The following is an 18,802-nucleotide window of genomic DNA, read 5'->3' as shown; positions in this document are numbered from 1 at the left end:
GGGCAGAGGTCATGAATCCAGAAACAACGAAGTCTGCGGTCACTGGATCACACTCCAAAGTTAGTTATAATCGTATTTTATTATCTTATCTTATTATCTTTATTGCTTATGTACCTTGTACTACCTCCACTAGAAGGAATGGGACCATTCCACTCTCCATCTTTACCACACATCAGCTCTGAGCTGCAGCTGCCTCATAGGATTTTCCTACAGGGGAAGAAAAAGTATCAATACTACAATTCAGTCATTATGCAGAAATCTTCCATTTCATGTTTTCAAAACGTATGCGATCATTTGAAAATAGCAGATCTACAAGCTCACAACGCATCGCGAAGCGTTGTGAGCTTGTAGATCGGCTATCTTCAAATGGCCAAAGTCTAAATAGGGCTGAAGTGGTTAATGTATGCTTTGTAATAATACTAATTTACAGAATCTACAAAGTAACTAATAACTACAAATGTCAAATAATTGTAGTGGAGCAAAGCATAATATTTGCCTCTGAGATGTATAGTGGAGTAGAAGTAAAAGTACTGAAAATGTGTAAGTACTCCAGTAATGTAAAAAATACCTAAAAATTGTACTTAAGTACAGTGCTTGAGTAAATGTACTTCACGCCACTGCCTAGGGGTACAGGTCAATGACGTTATGATATGGCCAACTGCCACTGCAGTAGCTAGCAGTAAGGCCAGGTTACAGCTGCTGTTCAAATTATCCTCGCCTTCTCTTTCTTCAAGTCCGACACCTGGTTCTGACAGACACTCAGCCCAGGCTCTTAAGGTCTTCTGCCAGTTATGCCTCCTTTTCAAATAAATAAAATAAAATAAAATAAAATAAAATAAAATAAAATAAAATAAAATAAAATAAAATAAAATAAAATAAAATAAAATAAATAAAATAAATAAAATAAATAAAATAAATAAAATAAATAAATACACACACATACACGCGCACGCGCACACGCACACGCACACGCACACGCACACACACACACACACACACACACACACACACACACACACACACACACACACACACACACTGTAACAGAAAGTTTAAGATCCTCTCTAAATTAAGAAATGTGTTTTAATTATGTTACATTATGTATTAATTATGTCTAGGCCTAGTGGGAGAGCAAGGGAGCGAGACACTTCTTTGTATCACTTTTTTTGACAATGAGTTTATGATAAATAAATAAAACCAGAAAATGTAACAAATAATGTAATAACTACCACCATAATCACTGTATTAATGTATCATTATTATTTTTTACATACAAAAAGACAAACCTATTCATGCAAACACACATGGATGCACGTGCACATTGCTCTCTCATCATTTTTCAATGAGTTGTTTATTTTAGGTTCTTATAAATAGCTCAATAGAAGTAGAGCAGGTTAATCTCGTCCTATAATATTTGCTATCCCCCTGACAACCAAATAGCCAATCACAGAGCGACCGTCCCTCCGGGCTATGGGACAGATACCCTCTTACCTTTGCACCATCAGCAGCACGCAGGCAGGCCAGCAGTGTTGCCATGTCCGCTTATTGTATGCGAGTTTGGGCTTGTTTTTCTGTAAAGTTGCTTGTAAATATTAGTAGTTGTTTGGGCTTGTTTCTAAAGTGTAGTTGTTTATTTGGACTTGTTTCTAAAGTGCAGTTTCTTATTTGGCCTTGTTTCTAAAGTGTAGTTGCTTATTTGGGTTTGTTTCTAAAGTGTAGTTGCTTATTTGGGCTTGTTTCTGAAGTGTAGTTTCTTTTCTTTTTTTTCTTTAAATTCTTATCCCACGATTTTGTAACCCTATTTTTTACACCCAGTGCCAATTGTCTATGTAATCCTGGGCACTACCTTCCCTCTGCCAACCTAGGGAGGCCAGGGCCGAGCTCATGCCTCCTTCAATGCATGAGAGCCAACTGACCTTCTTGTCACCTGACAGGGGAGAGTTTCCCTGGTAGGACGTAGCGCGTGGAAGGAACGCGTTATTCCAACCAGTTCCTTTCCCCTCCATCAGGCGCAATATGACCTGGGGGGACACATCAGGGACACATGCATGCATGTGGACCGTGCGAACATTTTCGGGTTTTTCGGGTGGGTTTGTTGATTTTTGGGGGGGATAATTTGGTTATTTCGGTTAATTCGGTTCGTCTCGCGCTCGCGAGGTGCGGGGGACTGGACTGATTTTATTATTTATTAAAAAAGAGAAAAATAATTCCATTTATTTATTTTGGCTGGACTGAATAGATTATAAGATTTTGTGGATTTGAAAATATTCCTACATTTTCCTTTTTCATAGTTTTAAAGGTCTCATGACGTAGCCTATATATAAAATACATCATGATACATCATGAGACTTTTAAACCTTACATTACATTGGCTGGTTGCCTCTTTTGAGCTTGTTTTCATAGACCCGGTTGCTTATTTCTCTCGCACAATCTGGCAACACTAGCAGGGCAGCAGCAGCAGCAGCAGGGCTAGTTGCTGGCTAGCTACTAGCACACACACAGCTAGCAACACAACAACAACAACACAGCCAAAGCTTTTAAGGCAATTAAATCATTACTATTAGCTCAGTGTGTGTGTGTGTGTGTGTGTGTGTGTGTGTGTGTGTGTGTGTGTGTGTGTGTGTGTGTGTGTGTGTGTGTGTGTGTGTGTAGACTGGCTAGCTCCTAGCTGGCGTGAGAGAGAGGGGGAGAGAGTAGAGACTAGAGAGAGATATCTTCACAAAGAATAGTCTCTCTCTCTCTCTCTCTCTGGAAGTGTCTCTGGTCGAGATGTCAGCCTTCTCTGAGTCTGCTCTGGAGAAGAAACTGACGGAGCTCAGCAACTCCCAGCAGAGCGTCCAGACCCTCAGCCTGTGGCTCATCCACCACAGGAAACACTCCAAGACCGTGGTCACCGTGTGGTTCAGCGAGCTGAAGAAAGGTCAATATATACCTGAATATAATGTTAATATACCTGAATATAATGTTAATATAGCTGAATATCATGTTAATATACCTGAATATAATGTTAATGTACCTGAATATAATGTTAATATACCTGAATATAATGTTAATATACCTGAATATAATGTTAATATAGCTTTATAGCTGAAGAAAGGTGAGTTAATATACCTGAATATAATATTAATATAGCTTTATAGCTGAAGAAAGGTGAGTTAATATACCTGAATATAATATTAATATAGCCTTATAGCTGAAGAAAGGTGAGTTAATATACCTGAATATAATATTAATATAGCTTTATAGCTGAAGAAAGGTGAGCTGCAGCAGCATAATGCCTGATCTAAACCAGGGCTAAAAATGTTAATATAGCCAGTGGAGGGAAAAAGTAGTCAAATATTTTATTTAAGTAAAAGTATCAATACTGCAATAATGGAGAAATACTCTGTTACAAGTAAACATCCGGAATTAAAAATGTCCTCGAGTAAAAGTACAAAAGTATTGGTATAAAAATTAAAAATATACCAAACGTGTGTAATGGGACATTCTGCATAATGACTACTTTATACTTTTGGTACTTTAAGTACAATACTTTTGTACTTTTACTCAAGTCAATTTTGAATTCGGGACTATTACTTGTAAGTTAGTATTTCATTTCGTAACATAGTATTTCAACATTGCAGTATGGATACTTTTACTTGAGTAAGAAATGTGAGTACTTGTATCCAGCACTGCTATGTTATGTATGTTATTATGTTATGCTATGTACACTACAGTGTGTCAATGTGGTTAAACTTTGTGAGCTAACGTGAATAGCTTCTTCGGCCACAGAGGCTAACTGACGGCCACTACTTCGCTGTGAAGTTTGTAATCCAGTCATAATCAACATTATTCATTAACCAAGTGCCGTTGTTCTCTTTACAGTGTGTTGGGGCTTATTTTAGTATTTTACTCACTGACGCTGAATGTAAAAAACAACACCAGGGAACAGTTTCACCTCACTGCATCATGCTAGTCCTATTCCTAGCCCTGAAACGTCTCTGTCATATCATGTCATGACGAAACTTTTGCACTTTCTCCATCCACAGCCCGTACATGTACATAAAGGTTTGGATTTCAAATATAAAGTGCTTATTCTCATGGCCATGGATGTTACTATTCACTTCGGGCGTGTATAAGTTCCCGTAACTTCCGTATTGTTCAATAAAAAGCATTTGAATACGATCGGTGGCCATTTTCTCGGTAGTTATAACGTATCCGAGTGCAATACACCTCCCAACCGATAGGGTCGCTTAGTTGAAAGCATATGGACAAAATGGCCACTAATCGGATTAAAAGGCTTTTTATTGGACAATACTGAAGATGCGGGTACTTCTGAGGGCCCGTACATAATTGGAACATCCGTGGCCATGAGTTAAGCACTTTATATTTGAACTATGAACGTTTATGTAGATGTACGGGCTGTAAATGGAGAAAGTGCAAACACCAGGTTGAAGTTCAACCATGACGCTCGTGACGGATGATCCATGGCTATGCTATTCCATGCTAACGTTGGCTAATGCATTAGTTTGCTGTGTTGTGTTGCTACTACAGCTATGGTGCAACTTAACAGTTAGCTGCGGTAACCGCCCAACTCACTCCAAATCCAACTCACTCCAAATCGCGCCCAACTCACTCCAGACATCTCACTCCACACACTTGCCCAACTCACTCCACACACTTGCCCAGCTCACTCCACACACTTGCCCAACTCACTCCACACACTTGCCCAACTCACTCCAAAAAATATTATTGAGTACAATATTGAGGAATTAAGTACAATATTGAGGAATTTGTTACTTTTAACTCTATTCTGTTTTAGGCTTGGTTAAAGTTTTAAATACTGTCTCTACAAAACAACTTAATGGTTCTGGGGGGGCGGGGGGGGGGGGCTCGCTGGCCACTTTGGCACTTGGAGTCCAGTGTTTGTTAGATGTCTTATTCTATTGTTGGTCAAATCAAGAGGTGTTGTTATATTCCTCGTTAAGGTTTTGGCCCTCCTCCACTGAGTTCACCCGCATAATCACCCTCCACCCAGGTTAGGGTTAGGGTTTAGGGTTAGGGTTAGGGTTAGAATGTAAGAGTCTCCACCGATTCAACACACACACACACACACACACACACACACACACACACACACACACACACACACACACACACACACACACACACACACACACACACACACTATAATATTATAATTTATAGCTGCAAAGTAACTAGTAAAACAAATACATTTAGTGGAGTAAAAAAACAATATGTGGATCCAATATGTAGTGGAGTAGAGGTAAAACCATTGGAAGTTGGGAATACTCAAATAACGCACAAATACCCAACATTGTACATAAGTACAGTACTTAAGTTAATGTACTTAGTTACTTTACACCACTGACACATTGAACCAATATTACACTGGTGACATTGCATGGAGTGAGTTGGGTTTGGTCCTGGAGTGAGTTGGCTATGGTCCTGGAGGGAGTTGGTCTTTGGTCCTGGAGGGAGTTGTCCCAGCCCTGGAGTGAGTTGGGCGAGCCCTGGAGTGAGTTGGGCAAATATTTCTTAAGTCTTCATGGAGTGAGTTGGATTTGGAGTGAGTTGGGCGGTATTCTTAGCTGCCAGCCACTTTAGTGAGGTTGAACTTAAAAAATAAAACACAAAAATTGCTAGACTAGCCTCTGGTCTTGGTACTCTTGTCTGGTAAAGCAATACAATGAATTAATGGGTGTATTAGATGTGCCAATGTGCAAGCATTGGCAATAACATTGACAATATTGCATGTATTGGCACACTTGATTGATTGATTGTTCAGCCTAGATCAGGGGTCTTCAACGTTTTTCAGACAAAGGACCCCTTAGCTGAGAGAGATGAAACAGGGACCCCCCCCCCACACACACACACACACACACACACACACACACACACACACTACATATTGTATTGGATTCATGTTAAATTAAACTAAACCATCAATACTTTGTAAACGTGACCTTTTGCTCAGTACTTGGTCTGCTCTTTTTTTCCCCTGTACACCAAACCTCTTCGCCAAAAATAGCAGATCTACAAGCTCACAACGCGTCGCAGGTGCCCCCGAATAGGCATGAGATGGTACAAGTGGTTAATGTAAAAATACAAACATAACAAAGTCCCTATCACACAATGATTTGGCAGTATCTCTGAGGACTCCCTTCCTGTTGAAGACCCCTGGCCTGGGTGGTTTTAAATGTAAGATACTGTAGCAGGAAACACACGGTTTGGCCTCCTGGCCGCTTGTTCCCCTTGTTCCGCCTGAGTGTTTATTTTGTGGTGTTCTATCATATTTATATGCGCGTGTGAGCTAAGCCAGAATTGGTTAAACTGTGCAGCCTTTATCTGAGCTAATGTTAACCAGGAATATTGTAACAATGCATTAATAAATACACAGGAAATACAAAATGACCCTGTCAGCTCCGCATTCCTGGAACATGTCAGTACTCGTGTCTACAACTAGAGACTGGATTAACCCATTGAGACCTGAAGCCGATTCTACATGTCTCCTAAATCTCAACATTATTCTGAAAAACCTATGTTTCTATATCAGTGGTGCTCAATCTTTTTCATGTCAAGGACCCCCAAAATTATATGTATTTGGCCGTGGACCCCCATCAAAATATTTTGTTCCAGGGACCCCCCAGAAGCAAAGATTTTAGTTAAAAAAATATTTAAAAAAAAGATATATATATTCAAAGATTTGCACACATTTTCACAAATTTTCAAAAATAGCAGATCTACAAGCTCAAAGCGCGGCACCGATGAGCTTCACTTCAACTACATGGCATAAGGCCGTTCGCCTACAAGACAGAAGATGGAAGAAGCTGGCATGCCTCCTTTTAAACAAACTTCTGTCTGTGATTGCATTCTGTTCATGGACGGATAAGCTCATAATAAGTTTTGCTGCCGAGGATTAGTTCGGAGTCGTCCGTATTCGTTAAATCGAATCGAATAGCCTTGGGGGCTACTTTGTAGATGCGCTGTAACCGAATATATTATATTAATTGGATAATAGCTATTGCTGTGACTGTGAGTGGATAAGGCATTCTTCTGCCATATGAACAGTTGGGACACGTTGTGTTGAGATTCTTTTGTCTCCTCAGGGTGCCAAGTATCAGCCTAATGATGCCCCAAGTGGCTGCTGTATTTTTGGAAGTCATCTCTGTTGACTGTAACGAGTATGTGGCGTTTATCCCAATCAATCCGGGAAGGCATACAGTGTCATTTTAGTTATTGTTTTTTGGCTATAATCATTATTTTATACTTTGAAAAATCATGAAAATGTGTGCAAATCTTTGAATATAGGCCTATTATGTTTTTTAAAGGGAAGATTTTTAACTCAAATCTTTGCTTCTGGGGGATTCTACAAATGTCTTCTAAATACTAACAGGTTTTTTTTTTTTTACCTTTTTTTTAAACTTAGGTTGCTATGATATAAGTGGTTCTCCAACTTCTTCATGTCAAGGACCACCCAAATTGATATGTTATGTTCGCGGACCCCGATCAGATCTACAAGCTCATAGCGCGGCACTCGGTGCCGCCCTATGAGCTTGTAGATCTGCTATTTTTTAAAATAGCCAAAGACATCCAAAGTGACACAGATGCGCTCCCGGATTGAATGGGTTATATTACAGTAACTCTCAGAGGATTCCCTGGTGCTACTGATGGCATATTATTTCTCTGGGGATATTCTTGCTTCCTTCACTTCAGTGTTGGCTGTGAACGAGTCCTGAAATAGCAGGTCATTATGTCATGAAATAAATGGTTACTTACTAGCTCCACCTGGTGTGTGAATGACTACAACCTGCTAGTGGCACAAATCTGATCCCTGAAGTCTTGAATGGAGTGTGGAGAGACGAGCCGGATTCAATTCTTCGAATGGCCTTCTGCAATTAGTGTGCGTTTGTTACCTTGGTTAACACACATTAAGACCGGGAACGCATCTGAGTCACTTTAGATTTCTTTGGCTATTCAAAAAAACATTTTTTTTTAGATTTAGGTCTTCAGGTCTTAGACCTGGTCTTAACTCACTGAGTGCCAGAATTATTTCTGGCTATGTTGTCCCAGTGCCAGAGATTTTTAAGGTTTTTTTTTTTTCAAAAAACACATCATCACGCGTCATTGGCACGTTGCGCCATAGCGGTAAAACACGTGAAACGCGTCAATGGCACTCAATGATGGGTTAAGAGAGTGTCTTAAGCGGCCTGGGAGGCACACTTGTGGCTGATTGCTCCAGGGCGATTGGTCTCTTTAACCACTTAAACCCTCTATTCTTAGTAAAACAGCCCTGATTTGCAACTGTTCTTGTTTCCGTCTACACACCAAATTTATTCTAGCCAATTGTGACCCGCGTTGTGAGCTTGTGGATCTGCTATTTATTGCCGAATGTTCCCCCCCCCAGAATTGGCATGCTGGGGTTCAAGTGGTTAATGAACATGTGGACCACAGTCACTATGGTTTGTCCTTCGGTGTCTGTCTATCCCAAATATAAATATAGACTTTTTTTCCCCTCCAGTGTGGTAACTAACAATAGCCCATCAAAAGTAGTTAATATAGTGTCACAATCATTTTAACCTTTTATACTTTGGCTATTCAAAAATAGCAGATATACAAGCGTACTCCGTAGATCTGCCATTTTTCAAAAATCTTGGACATTAGTGAACGTTTTTAATACAAATCTTCGCTTCTGGGGGTCCCTGGCACAACATATTTTCAGATGGGGGTCCGCGGCCAAATATTTATCAATTTGGAGGTCTTTGACATGAAAAAGTTTGAGAACCACTGGATTATAGAATGATATGAAGAAATCACAAGAGTTTCATTTATGGATCATTATTGTTCACCAATATGTAGCGTAGCATAGCATACATTGGACAGAAACTGTGGTAACACTTGCATGTAGATAATTGCTTTAGGCCTGGTCCGGTGAAAAATACCACTATCTGTCTGGGGTGGCAAAGTTGAATATCAGGATGACAATGCAGTTTTTAGTTTTTCTTTGTCCCCTCAGCAAAAGCCAAATTGAAAACTTGTGTCAAATTATGTAAACTATTGTATCTACTAGTGCACATGGCACTTGACAGTGACACATACTGTATATTTACTGTTTCATTACCACAACAACTGTAATTTTAACCATCAACTGGGGAACTTGGTTGTCATGGGAACGGGGCCTATTATTGCCTCTAGATTTCTCCATGACGTGATACTCCTAAACCTGTTTGTTTACACTTGCTCCTTGTATCTACAAATTGTTCCTGGTTGCTACTCCATTAGTCTGCATGTGTGTGCCAACATTTATTTCCCATCAGGGAGCAATTAAGTTGTGTTTTCTCTATTCTCCTGTGCAGCTCCGGTGTCCCGGAAGCTAACCTTCCTCTACTTGGCCAATGACGTCATTCAGAACAGCAAGAGGAAAGGACCCGAGTTCACCCAGGACTTTGCTCCAGTCATCGTAGATGCCTTCAAACATGTGTCCAGGTCACAACACTGTCCCTGATGCACATTTTTTACCCATATGGGACAAAATCAAATATATCAATATTGTGACAATATCACTTTTTTAACTTTTTTGAAAGATTTCAGAAAGATGTTCAATGGGTCCCATTGTGACACATTGTGAGCTTGTAGAAGTGCTATTTTTTAAAGTATTAAATAAGGTTTAAGCGATTTAAAACCAGAATAAGGCACCACTTACGCCACATCACAATCACCACACTCTAGTTTGAAAATGTGTCTACTAAACTGTCTCTGTACTTTTGATCAGAGTCATCTATACATGTACAATATGTGGGATATATGTATAATCCCATAAGGGATGGGCTGTGTTGAGGCAGCCAGGCACGAAAATACAATTATTTACAAATTAATTATACAAAAGACAATATCCAGTCTCATATCACGATATCGATATTACATCTTTTGTTTATATTGGTTACTTATGGGAATGCACCAATGCCAACATACTGATGGCTGATAGTTTAGTAAAGCGTCTTAATGGTGATTATTTGCTATTTCATGTGTTCATCGGTTACAGTTTAGCCTGTTTCATAACTAAATATGAAACTAAATATCGCCAATCGGAGATGTCTGCCTAGTACTCATACATCTGGTGAACATCTGAATTCAATGAATGGGCTAAAACTGGGTGGTAAAACAATTCATCAAATCAGGAGAGAGAACTCATAAAGGATAAATAAAGTGAAGTTTGGAAGTGATGATCCAAAGAAATAAGCTGACAAAATTGGAACTGAACACAAAACACTTGTGGAAATGAATGTTCTGTTTACTAAAGATATGGAGAGACGGGGAGACCCCTATTACTGAACATGAACTCTATAGCAATGTATCAACCATTTTTTAAACCAAAGAATATCACATACAGCAGTACCTTAAGTTATTACTTACTAAAGTCACTGAATGTCATTTCCCTTAGTGTCCTGACTGTAGCATCCGCATGTTGACACCTTGCTGTGTGGTGGTTGTGTTTTTCAGGGACGGGGAGGATGGCTGTAAGAAACAGTTGGGTCGGGTGTTGTCTATCTGGCAGGAGAGAGCCGTGTACGAGAACAGCCTGCTGGACCAACTGTCAATAGTCCTAGGTACGGAATGCAGGGACGTGCACAGATAGACTCTAGGTGGTGCTAGAGCACCTGCCCTTTGCCCTCTTGACCAGAAGTGCCCTTTTGAAAAAAAGGGAAAAAAACGTTTGTTTTTTTTTTTTTTTTAGTTTACAGCAGGGGTCTTCAACAGGGGGTCGGGGACCCCTAGGGGGTCCTCAGAGTTACTACAGGGGGTCCGCCAAATCTTTATGTGATATGATTTTTCTTTTTACCATAACCGCTCGAAACCTAGCATCCCTTTTCTGAGGAGAACTTTAGCCAAAAATAGCCGATCTACAAGCCCACAACGCCTCGAGGCGTTGTGGGCTTGTAGATCGGCTATTTTTGGCAAAGAGGTATAGGTGTAGAGGGAAAAAAGAGCAGACCAAGTAAACCAAAAAAAGTATAATTTACTTGAGCACCTGCCCCTCAAAATGTCTGTGCACGCCACTGGTACGAAATGTGCAGATACCCTGTGTATATACACTGATACTGTATGTTGGTTTGTTTTACTGTTGAGTGAGAACACATTGTTGCTCATTAACACATTGACTGCCAATCGCGTAGATCTACGCAAACCTTATTTAAAGCCGCCACGTGCAAATCGTGTAGATCTACGCGAAGTGGTGTTTTTTTTTTTTTTTCGGAAACGGAATTATACGGGTTCCGTTTTTTTCCCCCAGTTTGGGAACCACTGTACCATTATAGCACAATGTAACGTGTGTCTCCTGTTGGTTGGTCTTGTCGTACGTCGTACAGGCGGAGAGAAGAAGGCTAAGAAGAGATCCTACGAGGAGATCCATGTCGACGACGAGGACTTTGCGTCCCAGAGCTCCCCAGCGGAGCCCCCACAGGTGCTGCTGACCAGAACCAGCCCAAAGCCACCCCAATGCATGCATGCATGGTGCCACTGATGGAAGGCTATGAGCTTGTTGATCTGCTATTTTTGAAACATTTTGTTTTTTTAACTCAAATCTTTGCTCCTGGGGGCGGGGGAGGGCGGGGGGGATTATTTCCAAAGTAATCGATGGAAATAATAATTATTTATCATTTCCATCGGTTACTTATTCAGTTAACACATTGGGTGCCAGAACCGTATATATACGGTTTTGGGAATACAACCACGGAGTGCCAAAACCGTATATATACGTTTTTTGAAAAAAGAAAAAAAATAATTTTTTATTTTTTATTTATTTTTATTTTTTTCCCTTCACAGCACCAGGAGATATCATTTTCCGAAGATTTCCAATCCACTTCCTGGTTAACTTATGACTTCAAAAGCCTGTATCTCGGCTCCTAAAAAATTGTTAAAAATCCTGGCACTCAGTGTACTCTGTTTTAAAAAAAAAACTGGCACCCCATGTGTTAAGCAAATGATCAAATAATCAATATAATGTTTGTGTGTTTTTTTTTGTTTTTTTCGCATATATGTATCAACGTATTGACTTTTTTTTTTTAATTAAAATTAATTCGTTATAACCAACAAAATCTTATCAGGGAGTTCAGCACTCCTTTAAACTTCATCGTACCACAGTGTCACGCGAAAATACAGAAAATAGCCGATCTACAAGCTCATAACACATGTTGTCGGCTTGTAGAAGGCTTCTTTTATATCTTTTTTTTTAATGTTGAACAGAACATTTTTGCCTATAATGACACGATGCCCAACAAAGGCACGCCAGGTTCCTAGTGGTTAAACTGTTGCAGAGCTATTTCACTACTAGAGTGTTCATGTCTTAATGTCTGAAAAATCCTTTATTCTATTTAAATCTTTCAGTTTTTTCCCCCCTTCCCTACAATTGATTAAAGCAGGGGTCTTCAACAGGGGGTCCGGGACCCCTAGGGGGTCCTCAGAGTTACTACAGGGGGTCCGCCAAATCTTTGTGTGATATGATTTTTCTTTTTTTTTTACATTAACCACTTGAATCCCTTTTCTGAGGAGAAAAAAGCAGATCTACAAAAATGGCGGGTCTACAAGCTCACAACGCCTCGCGCTGCGAGGCGTTGTGAGCTTGTAGGTCTGCTATTTTTGTCAAAGAGGTATAGATGTAGAGGGGGAAAAAGAACGGTAGACGTAAACAAAAAAAGTTTACTCTAAAACACAATTTTATACAATATAGAGGGGGGTCCCTGCTTCAACTCTCTCTCAGCTAGGGGGTCCTTGGGCTGAAAACGTTGAAGACCCCTGGATTAAACTGATTAGTTACACTAACTGTTGCACCAATTTACCTTGAGTGTTTGGACTGACCTTTTATCCACACACACACACACACACACACACACACACACTGTCCTCCCCTCCCCCCCAGACAGCGGAGTTGATCCGGGCCCTGCAGGAGCTGGAGAACGCAGCCTCCGGAGACTCAGCACTGCGTCAGCGCATCTCCTCGCTGCCTGCTGAGGTGCAGGACGCCTCGCTGCTCCACCGCATCACCGGTACGAGCCCACGGCGCACTCACGCAGTACACTTCTTAAAGATAAAGAGTCGTTCACTCATTCAGTGCCATTGACGTCGCCGACGTCACGTTTTTCATAAGCCCAGAGTGCCAATGACGTCACTAACGTCATAAAAAAAAATATATATATATATATATGATTTATTTATTTTTTGAAAAGAAAACGTTCAGAACCCAAGATATCATGATTTGAAGATTTGCTGCTCCATTCACTTCTTGTTTAAAGGAATCATTTTGACATCATTCAAATCTCAGTCGAATTTCAGCTCAGGGCTGCAACAGTCTTCAGGGTTCCCACGGCCATGAAATTCCTGGAAATATTTTGAAATTAGAAAAACAGTTTTCCAGGCCCTGGAAAAGGTTTGGAATTAATCAAATGTTTTGGAAAATCTTTGGCTATCGTCTCTTTCGGGTGGAAACCTCATTATGTCCAAAACTGTTACTTTTCGGGAGTCAAATTTTCAAATGGCAAAAGTAGCAGATCTACAAGCTCAAAACGTGTCGCTTCGCACCATGTTTTGAGCTTGTAGATCTGCTACTTTTCATGCTTTTGTGTGACGCTGTATGATTTACAAAAAAACACAAAAAGTTGAAATACGGAGATGAGAGGTTTCTGCCAGTACATATATATACGTTTTTTTTAGGATTTTTGGCACTCCAAGGGTGTGTTTGCAAAAAGTTTTATATATATGGTTAATACTTGTATATCTGCTATTTTTAAATAGCCAAATATATCTAAAAATGACACCGATGCGTTCCCGGTCTTAAAGGGTTAATGCATTAAGTGGTTAATGTGTGTGTGTGTGTTTTGTGTTTGTCAGATAAAGAGTCGGGGGAGCGTCTGTCTCGGTTGGTAGAGGAGGCCTGCATGATGCTGGCCGACTACAGCGGCCGCCTGGCGGCCGAGATCGACGACCGGCGGCAGCTCACGCGCACCCTGACCCTCTTCCTGCACAGCCAGAAGGACGGCCTGGCCCAGAACGAACAGAAACTAGAAGTGCGTAAATAAACACTACTACCTCTTTTTTTTTCTCTCTACCTCATTCACACACAGAGTGGGCCGTTCACGTGTTTGTATCTAACGTCTGTTTGTCAGCTTTACTTCCCTTTACTTCTCACCATTCTGCTACGCCAGATTTATACTGGTGTTTGCATGCCGAAAATAGATCTACAAAGCGTCACACTGCGATGCATTGTGATCTTGTAGATCAGCTATTGGTAGCGCACCGTACGATGCGCAAACCAAGTATAACTCGGGCTTTATTCTTTCTGTCTGGCCTCTCGCTTTGACTCGACGCTTTCTCTGCTTTTGTTGGAACGAGCTTTCTTTTTCATGTAGTTCAGGATGCCTTACATTGCCAACAGAATGGTTATGTTAACCGTGAGCCAGACTATAGATTTAAAAAGAAAAAAAAAACTTTACAAACAGTGTAGGCACAAACCTTGTATCTCCGAATTTCTTTTTTTTTCACTAAATTGGATCCATTGGAAGGAAACACACCTTCTCTTTTCCATTTCCCCCAAAAGTAAATGTTTTGGACATACAAGGTTTCTGCCTGATGGCGACAATATTGCTGTTATTATGAAAGGGTTTCCCCCACTAAGGTTACTTTGTTCTGACCGGTTCCATTTAAAATAATTCTGTCTTAATTCTACACATGTATTAGCCCGTAGAATGCATTCCATTCAGGATGGTAAGTGCATTCCCCCTCAGCCTTTAAACCCATTAAGACCTGCAACGCATCTGTGTCATTTTAGAATTATTTGGCTATTCAAAAATAGCAGATATACAAGCTCATAGCGCGGCACCGAGTGCCGCGCTATGAGCTCTGTAGATCTGCTATTTTTGAAAAATCGTGAAAAAATATTTTTTACATTATTTTCAAAATGTTAGGATTTAGAAGACATTTGTAGAATCGGCTTCAGGTCTTAATGGGTTCAAATACTTGAGTTAATTTAAGCGTTGTTTGCGTTGACCTTTTTTTTTTTTTTTTTTAGTGTGTAACTGTCCAGCCTTTATCCACAGGGACGTGAGCAGGATTAAGGAATCGCCTCTTTGTAATCATCAACGTTCATCAAGTTTCTTGTAATAAAGAAAATGGGAAATAAAAAATAAAAAAGATTTTCCGAGTGCTGTTATTTTGCTTCGGCAGCTGTCGGCTGCCGCCGACGCTTGCATTGCACATTCAATTTGCATTCCAAACATGATGCACACACACGTAAACCACGCCTCTGGTATACAGACACATGAACACCACGTGTGAATCTTAAACTGAGCCGTGTTTAGGCAACGGTTTTGCCAAAGGGAGGAAAGCCGTGATTGATTGCATGTCTCATGGCATGTGACTTGCAATGCAACCAGTCTCAGCTCATTAAAATGGGCCATGTCTTACCTACGGGGCTCCCTCTGCTCTTTCCAGCTTAACTTCTACTATTACGGGGGTTTAGTTAACAGTTGATGGTGTGACTGCTAATGACTAGCTCTAGCTGTCACACAGTGCATCTTCCATTCAAGTGCATATTCATGCTTTATCTTGTTCTATGAAAGGTCCCTTGGACTGTGGGAGAACGTTTATATTGTTCTTGTGCAATATAAACAATATATGCACCAGTTATTTGTCATTCACACACGATGATGGTGAAATCTAAAAGGAGAAAAACTTAAGATTGGCAATAGACACAGCTGAGTCTCAAAGTCACTGCCAGGTTGAAAAAAGGGGGAAAAAACTTTCTGGGGTAGTGTGTCAGGGTCCTGGTAAATCAAAATCACATGCATACATGCTTGCCACATTATTTAACCTTTATTTATACTTGGTTCCGCTCCTTTTTTTTCTCTGTACACCAAATCTCTTTGCTTAAATTGTCGATCTCCAAGCATTGCAATGCGTTGTGAGCTTGTAGCTCTGCAATTTCTTTTGATGAATGTTTGCCCCAGAATAGAGACCGGGAGGTTTTCATGCAGTCTGGCGTATAAGGTAGACACTAAAGAGATCCCTGCCTTCTGTTACATCTCGTGACATCTAAATTCAACGACTGGGCTAAAACTGGGTGGAAACAATTCAGACGACAAAAATAACAAGAAAACGACCACAGAACTCAATGCAAAGATTTTAGGGTGTTCCTTTGTGTGGGATGGTATCTGCTGCTTTGAAAACCAATCCTGAGGCCAAGCCCAGTCAATGAGTTTAGATTGGGACAGATTTCTGATTGTCTGGTTACGTGAGACTAGGGATAAAAATGGTTAAAATATTCCAAGTCTTTCATTTATCCCCCACCACCACCTCTCCAAACGGTTGACATCCCACATTTACAATTTCTTTAGAATTTAGAATTTAACTAGTAGAAAGAAACATTCTAAAATGTAATGAAACTGTAAAGCGTTTACTGTAGAAGTGAAAAGAAAAACAAATCTAGTCTTTGCATAGGTTTTAATTCCTTGCTGGTAGATATGTTTAGAGGGAGGAGACATGACAAAACCTGATCCATCATGTGAATCACTCAAAACTAACTCATTAAGCCATTCTTAAAAATGTTTTCTAAATCCTAACAGTTTTTTGAGAAAAACTGTTAGGATTTATTACGCTATGAGCTTGTATATCTGCTATTTTTGAATAGCCAAAGAAATCTAAAGTGACACAGATGCGTTCCAGGTCAAACTTCTTTGTTGGTCTCTTTTTTCCCATGTTAAGCTAATTGCAAGGAAAGGAACATCAACACGGAAACATGTCTGACTTTGTAGAAACGCACCCAATGAATTACAAGGTTTAGCTCATTAAACATGAGCCATGTCATATTCACCCTGCGTGGGAAAATAAACACACACACACACACACACACACACACACACACACACACACACACACACACACACACACACAGTCAACCATCATATTCATAACTTTATATTTTTACGTCCGGGTGTTGACAAATGTTTTCTGTTACTGTTCCAGGAGTACAAACGCAAGCTGGCAAGGGTCACCCAGGTCAGGAAGGAGTTGCGTTCTCGTCTCAACAACCTCCCCGGGCGCCTGTACGACCCTTCAAACTGACGACTCACCATCTCCCCCCTGTTCTGACCAGCCTTAACCTGGCCCTCTCCTACATGAAGGGACACATCTCATCTGTCATTTATCTAACTCACTGTCAGTCAAGCTCGCTCTCTCTCTCTCTCTCTCCATTAAGCATCCAGGCATTTTCCTTCCTTCTGTCATTTGACTGACTTAGCTTTTTTTTTCGACCTGAGTGAGCGGTGCCGTAAAAAGCTTTTATTTTTCACGAGTTCTGGATTTGTTTCCATATCGCCACGGCTCGGTTCAGATTTAACCCATTAAGACCTGAAGCCGATTCTACAAATGTCTTCTAAATCCCAACAGTGTTCTGAAAAACAAATGTCTCTATAATCGGTGGTGCTCAAACTTTTTCATGTCAAAATGATATGTATTTGGTGATAACCCCCATTTCAAAATATGTTGTTCCAGAGACCCCCAGAAGCAAAGATTTGAGTAATAATGTTTGCTTAAAAACAATATATATATTCAAAGATTTGCACACATTTTACAAGATTTCTCAAAAATGACACAGATGCGTTCCAGGTCTTAATGGGTTAAGGCTCTCGGAACCTAATTTGGGCCCTGCTCAGTCATTACTATAACCCTGAGTTCTGGGATAACCCAGAATCCAGAACTGTATAATTTTGAGGGGGAAAAAAACAGCAGATCGACGAGATTGTCGCTTTTTTTTTTTTAATACTTCTTTTTTTAATGCCGTTCAGGGGTGTTCCTGATTATAATGATGAAAAGGTAAACAAACAAAAGTCACAGAAGTCAAGGTGTTCTGGAATGTTCTGGGTTAACCCCTTCGTTGAAATGAGCCTTGCCTGTTCACACCCACCAGTCATCTTATCATGTATGTTACTGATAAAGTGTTGTTTATTATGTATGACGTAAGACAAGCCCCCGCCCGACTGTCAGGGCTTTATGTATGATGTAAAACTCCAGTCAGTTGTTCACTAGTACTCAGTGAATACATTGTAAATTGGTTGATAATGTCGGTACTACATCATGGCCATGCCTCAGCCCCTGCACTCCTTGAAATGGTCAGGTTGATGCTGGTATATTATTTTTGTATTTATAGTGAGTTTAGATATTATGCCACCAGACGACCTGCTCTGGTCCCAATGACTTATTATCCCCTCTGATATTTAATCAGTGGCAGTATTGTTTTCCTTTGACAAGTGCTGTAAATGTGGTTTGTTTTTTCATTGCGTTTTTCAACTTGGTTGTAGCTCATGCCGCCAAGTGCTTTGTTCCATGGCTAGGATCATTCAGTGTGGTTTGAAACGATATGATAGCCTCTAAACGATTTTGTTTCCTAGGTTTACAGAAGAAATGATGATGATCACAAATGCAGTAGTTTGAAATATTTCTGGAAGATAAGCCCCCAACATATGTGATTATATTTTACATAAATCCATTCAGTGGGGATGGATGAGTACATTATTGAATGTACATATTCAAAGTTGCATGTAAATATGTTTTACCTGTTTGTCCTTATGGTTTGTGTCCATGTCAACATAGCTTGTGACATGGCCATTCAGAGAACTTACTTTCTACTCTTTTTTCCCCCCTTTTTTTTCTGAATGAATGAAAACTCTGGTCAAACAAAGCCCTGCTGTACTGAAATAACGGAGTGGACAGCGTTGTGTTCTTGTTTACTGTATAATTAAACAAAATAATGCTT

The 18,802-nt window shown here is 40.2% G+C and overlaps 1 protein-coding gene across 2 annotated transcripts; it reads left to right on the top strand.

The window, feature by feature from the left end:
- The first annotated feature begins 2,452 nt into the window (after nucleotides 1–2,452).
- On the top strand, nucleotides 2,453–18,802 carry LOC311062180 (regulation of nuclear pre-mRNA domain-containing protein 1A-like). Of its 2 annotated transcripts, none has more exons than XM_084081035.1 (7): nucleotides 2,453–2,920; nucleotides 9,357–9,486; nucleotides 10,501–10,607; nucleotides 11,367–11,461; nucleotides 12,917–13,043; nucleotides 13,885–14,060; nucleotides 17,014–18,802. In XM_084081035.1, exons 1-7 carry the CDS (start codon nucleotides 2,770–2,772, stop codon nucleotides 17,110–17,112), a joined length of 885 nt encoding a protein of 294 aa, XP_083937161.1. In that variant the 5' UTR covers nucleotides 2,453–2,769; the 3' UTR covers nucleotides 17,113–18,802. The 2 variants fall into 2 exon arrangements, with proteins under 2 accessions (XP_083937161.1, XP_083937162.1); XM_084081036.1 differs by lacking the exon at nucleotides 17,014–18,802 and adding an exon at nucleotides 15,090–15,293.

Source organism: Gymnoscopelus microlampas (assembly GCF_963454915.1).
Source record: "Gymnoscopelus microlampas genome assembly, chromosome: 15".
Lineage (NCBI taxonomy): Eukaryota > Metazoa > Chordata > Actinopteri > Myctophiformes > Myctophidae > Gymnoscopelus > Gymnoscopelus microlampas.
This window is presented reverse-complemented; position numbering and strand designations above follow the sequence as displayed.

Bases quoted from the DNA above. Each gene is read 5' to 3' on its own strand.
- LOC311062180 (XM_084081035.1), top strand. From the start codon at position 2,770: ATGTCAGCCTTCTCTGAGTCTGCTCTGGAGAAGAAACTGACGGAGCTC. The intron at 2,921-9,356 runs GTCAATATATAC...TCTCCTGTGCAG, and splicing joins GTTCAGCGAGCTGAAGAAAG to CTCCGGTGTCCCGGAAGCTA. The intron at 10,608-11,366 runs GTACGGAATGCA...TACGTCGTACAG, and splicing joins CCAACTGTCAATAGTCCTAG to GCGGAGAGAAGAAGGCTAAG.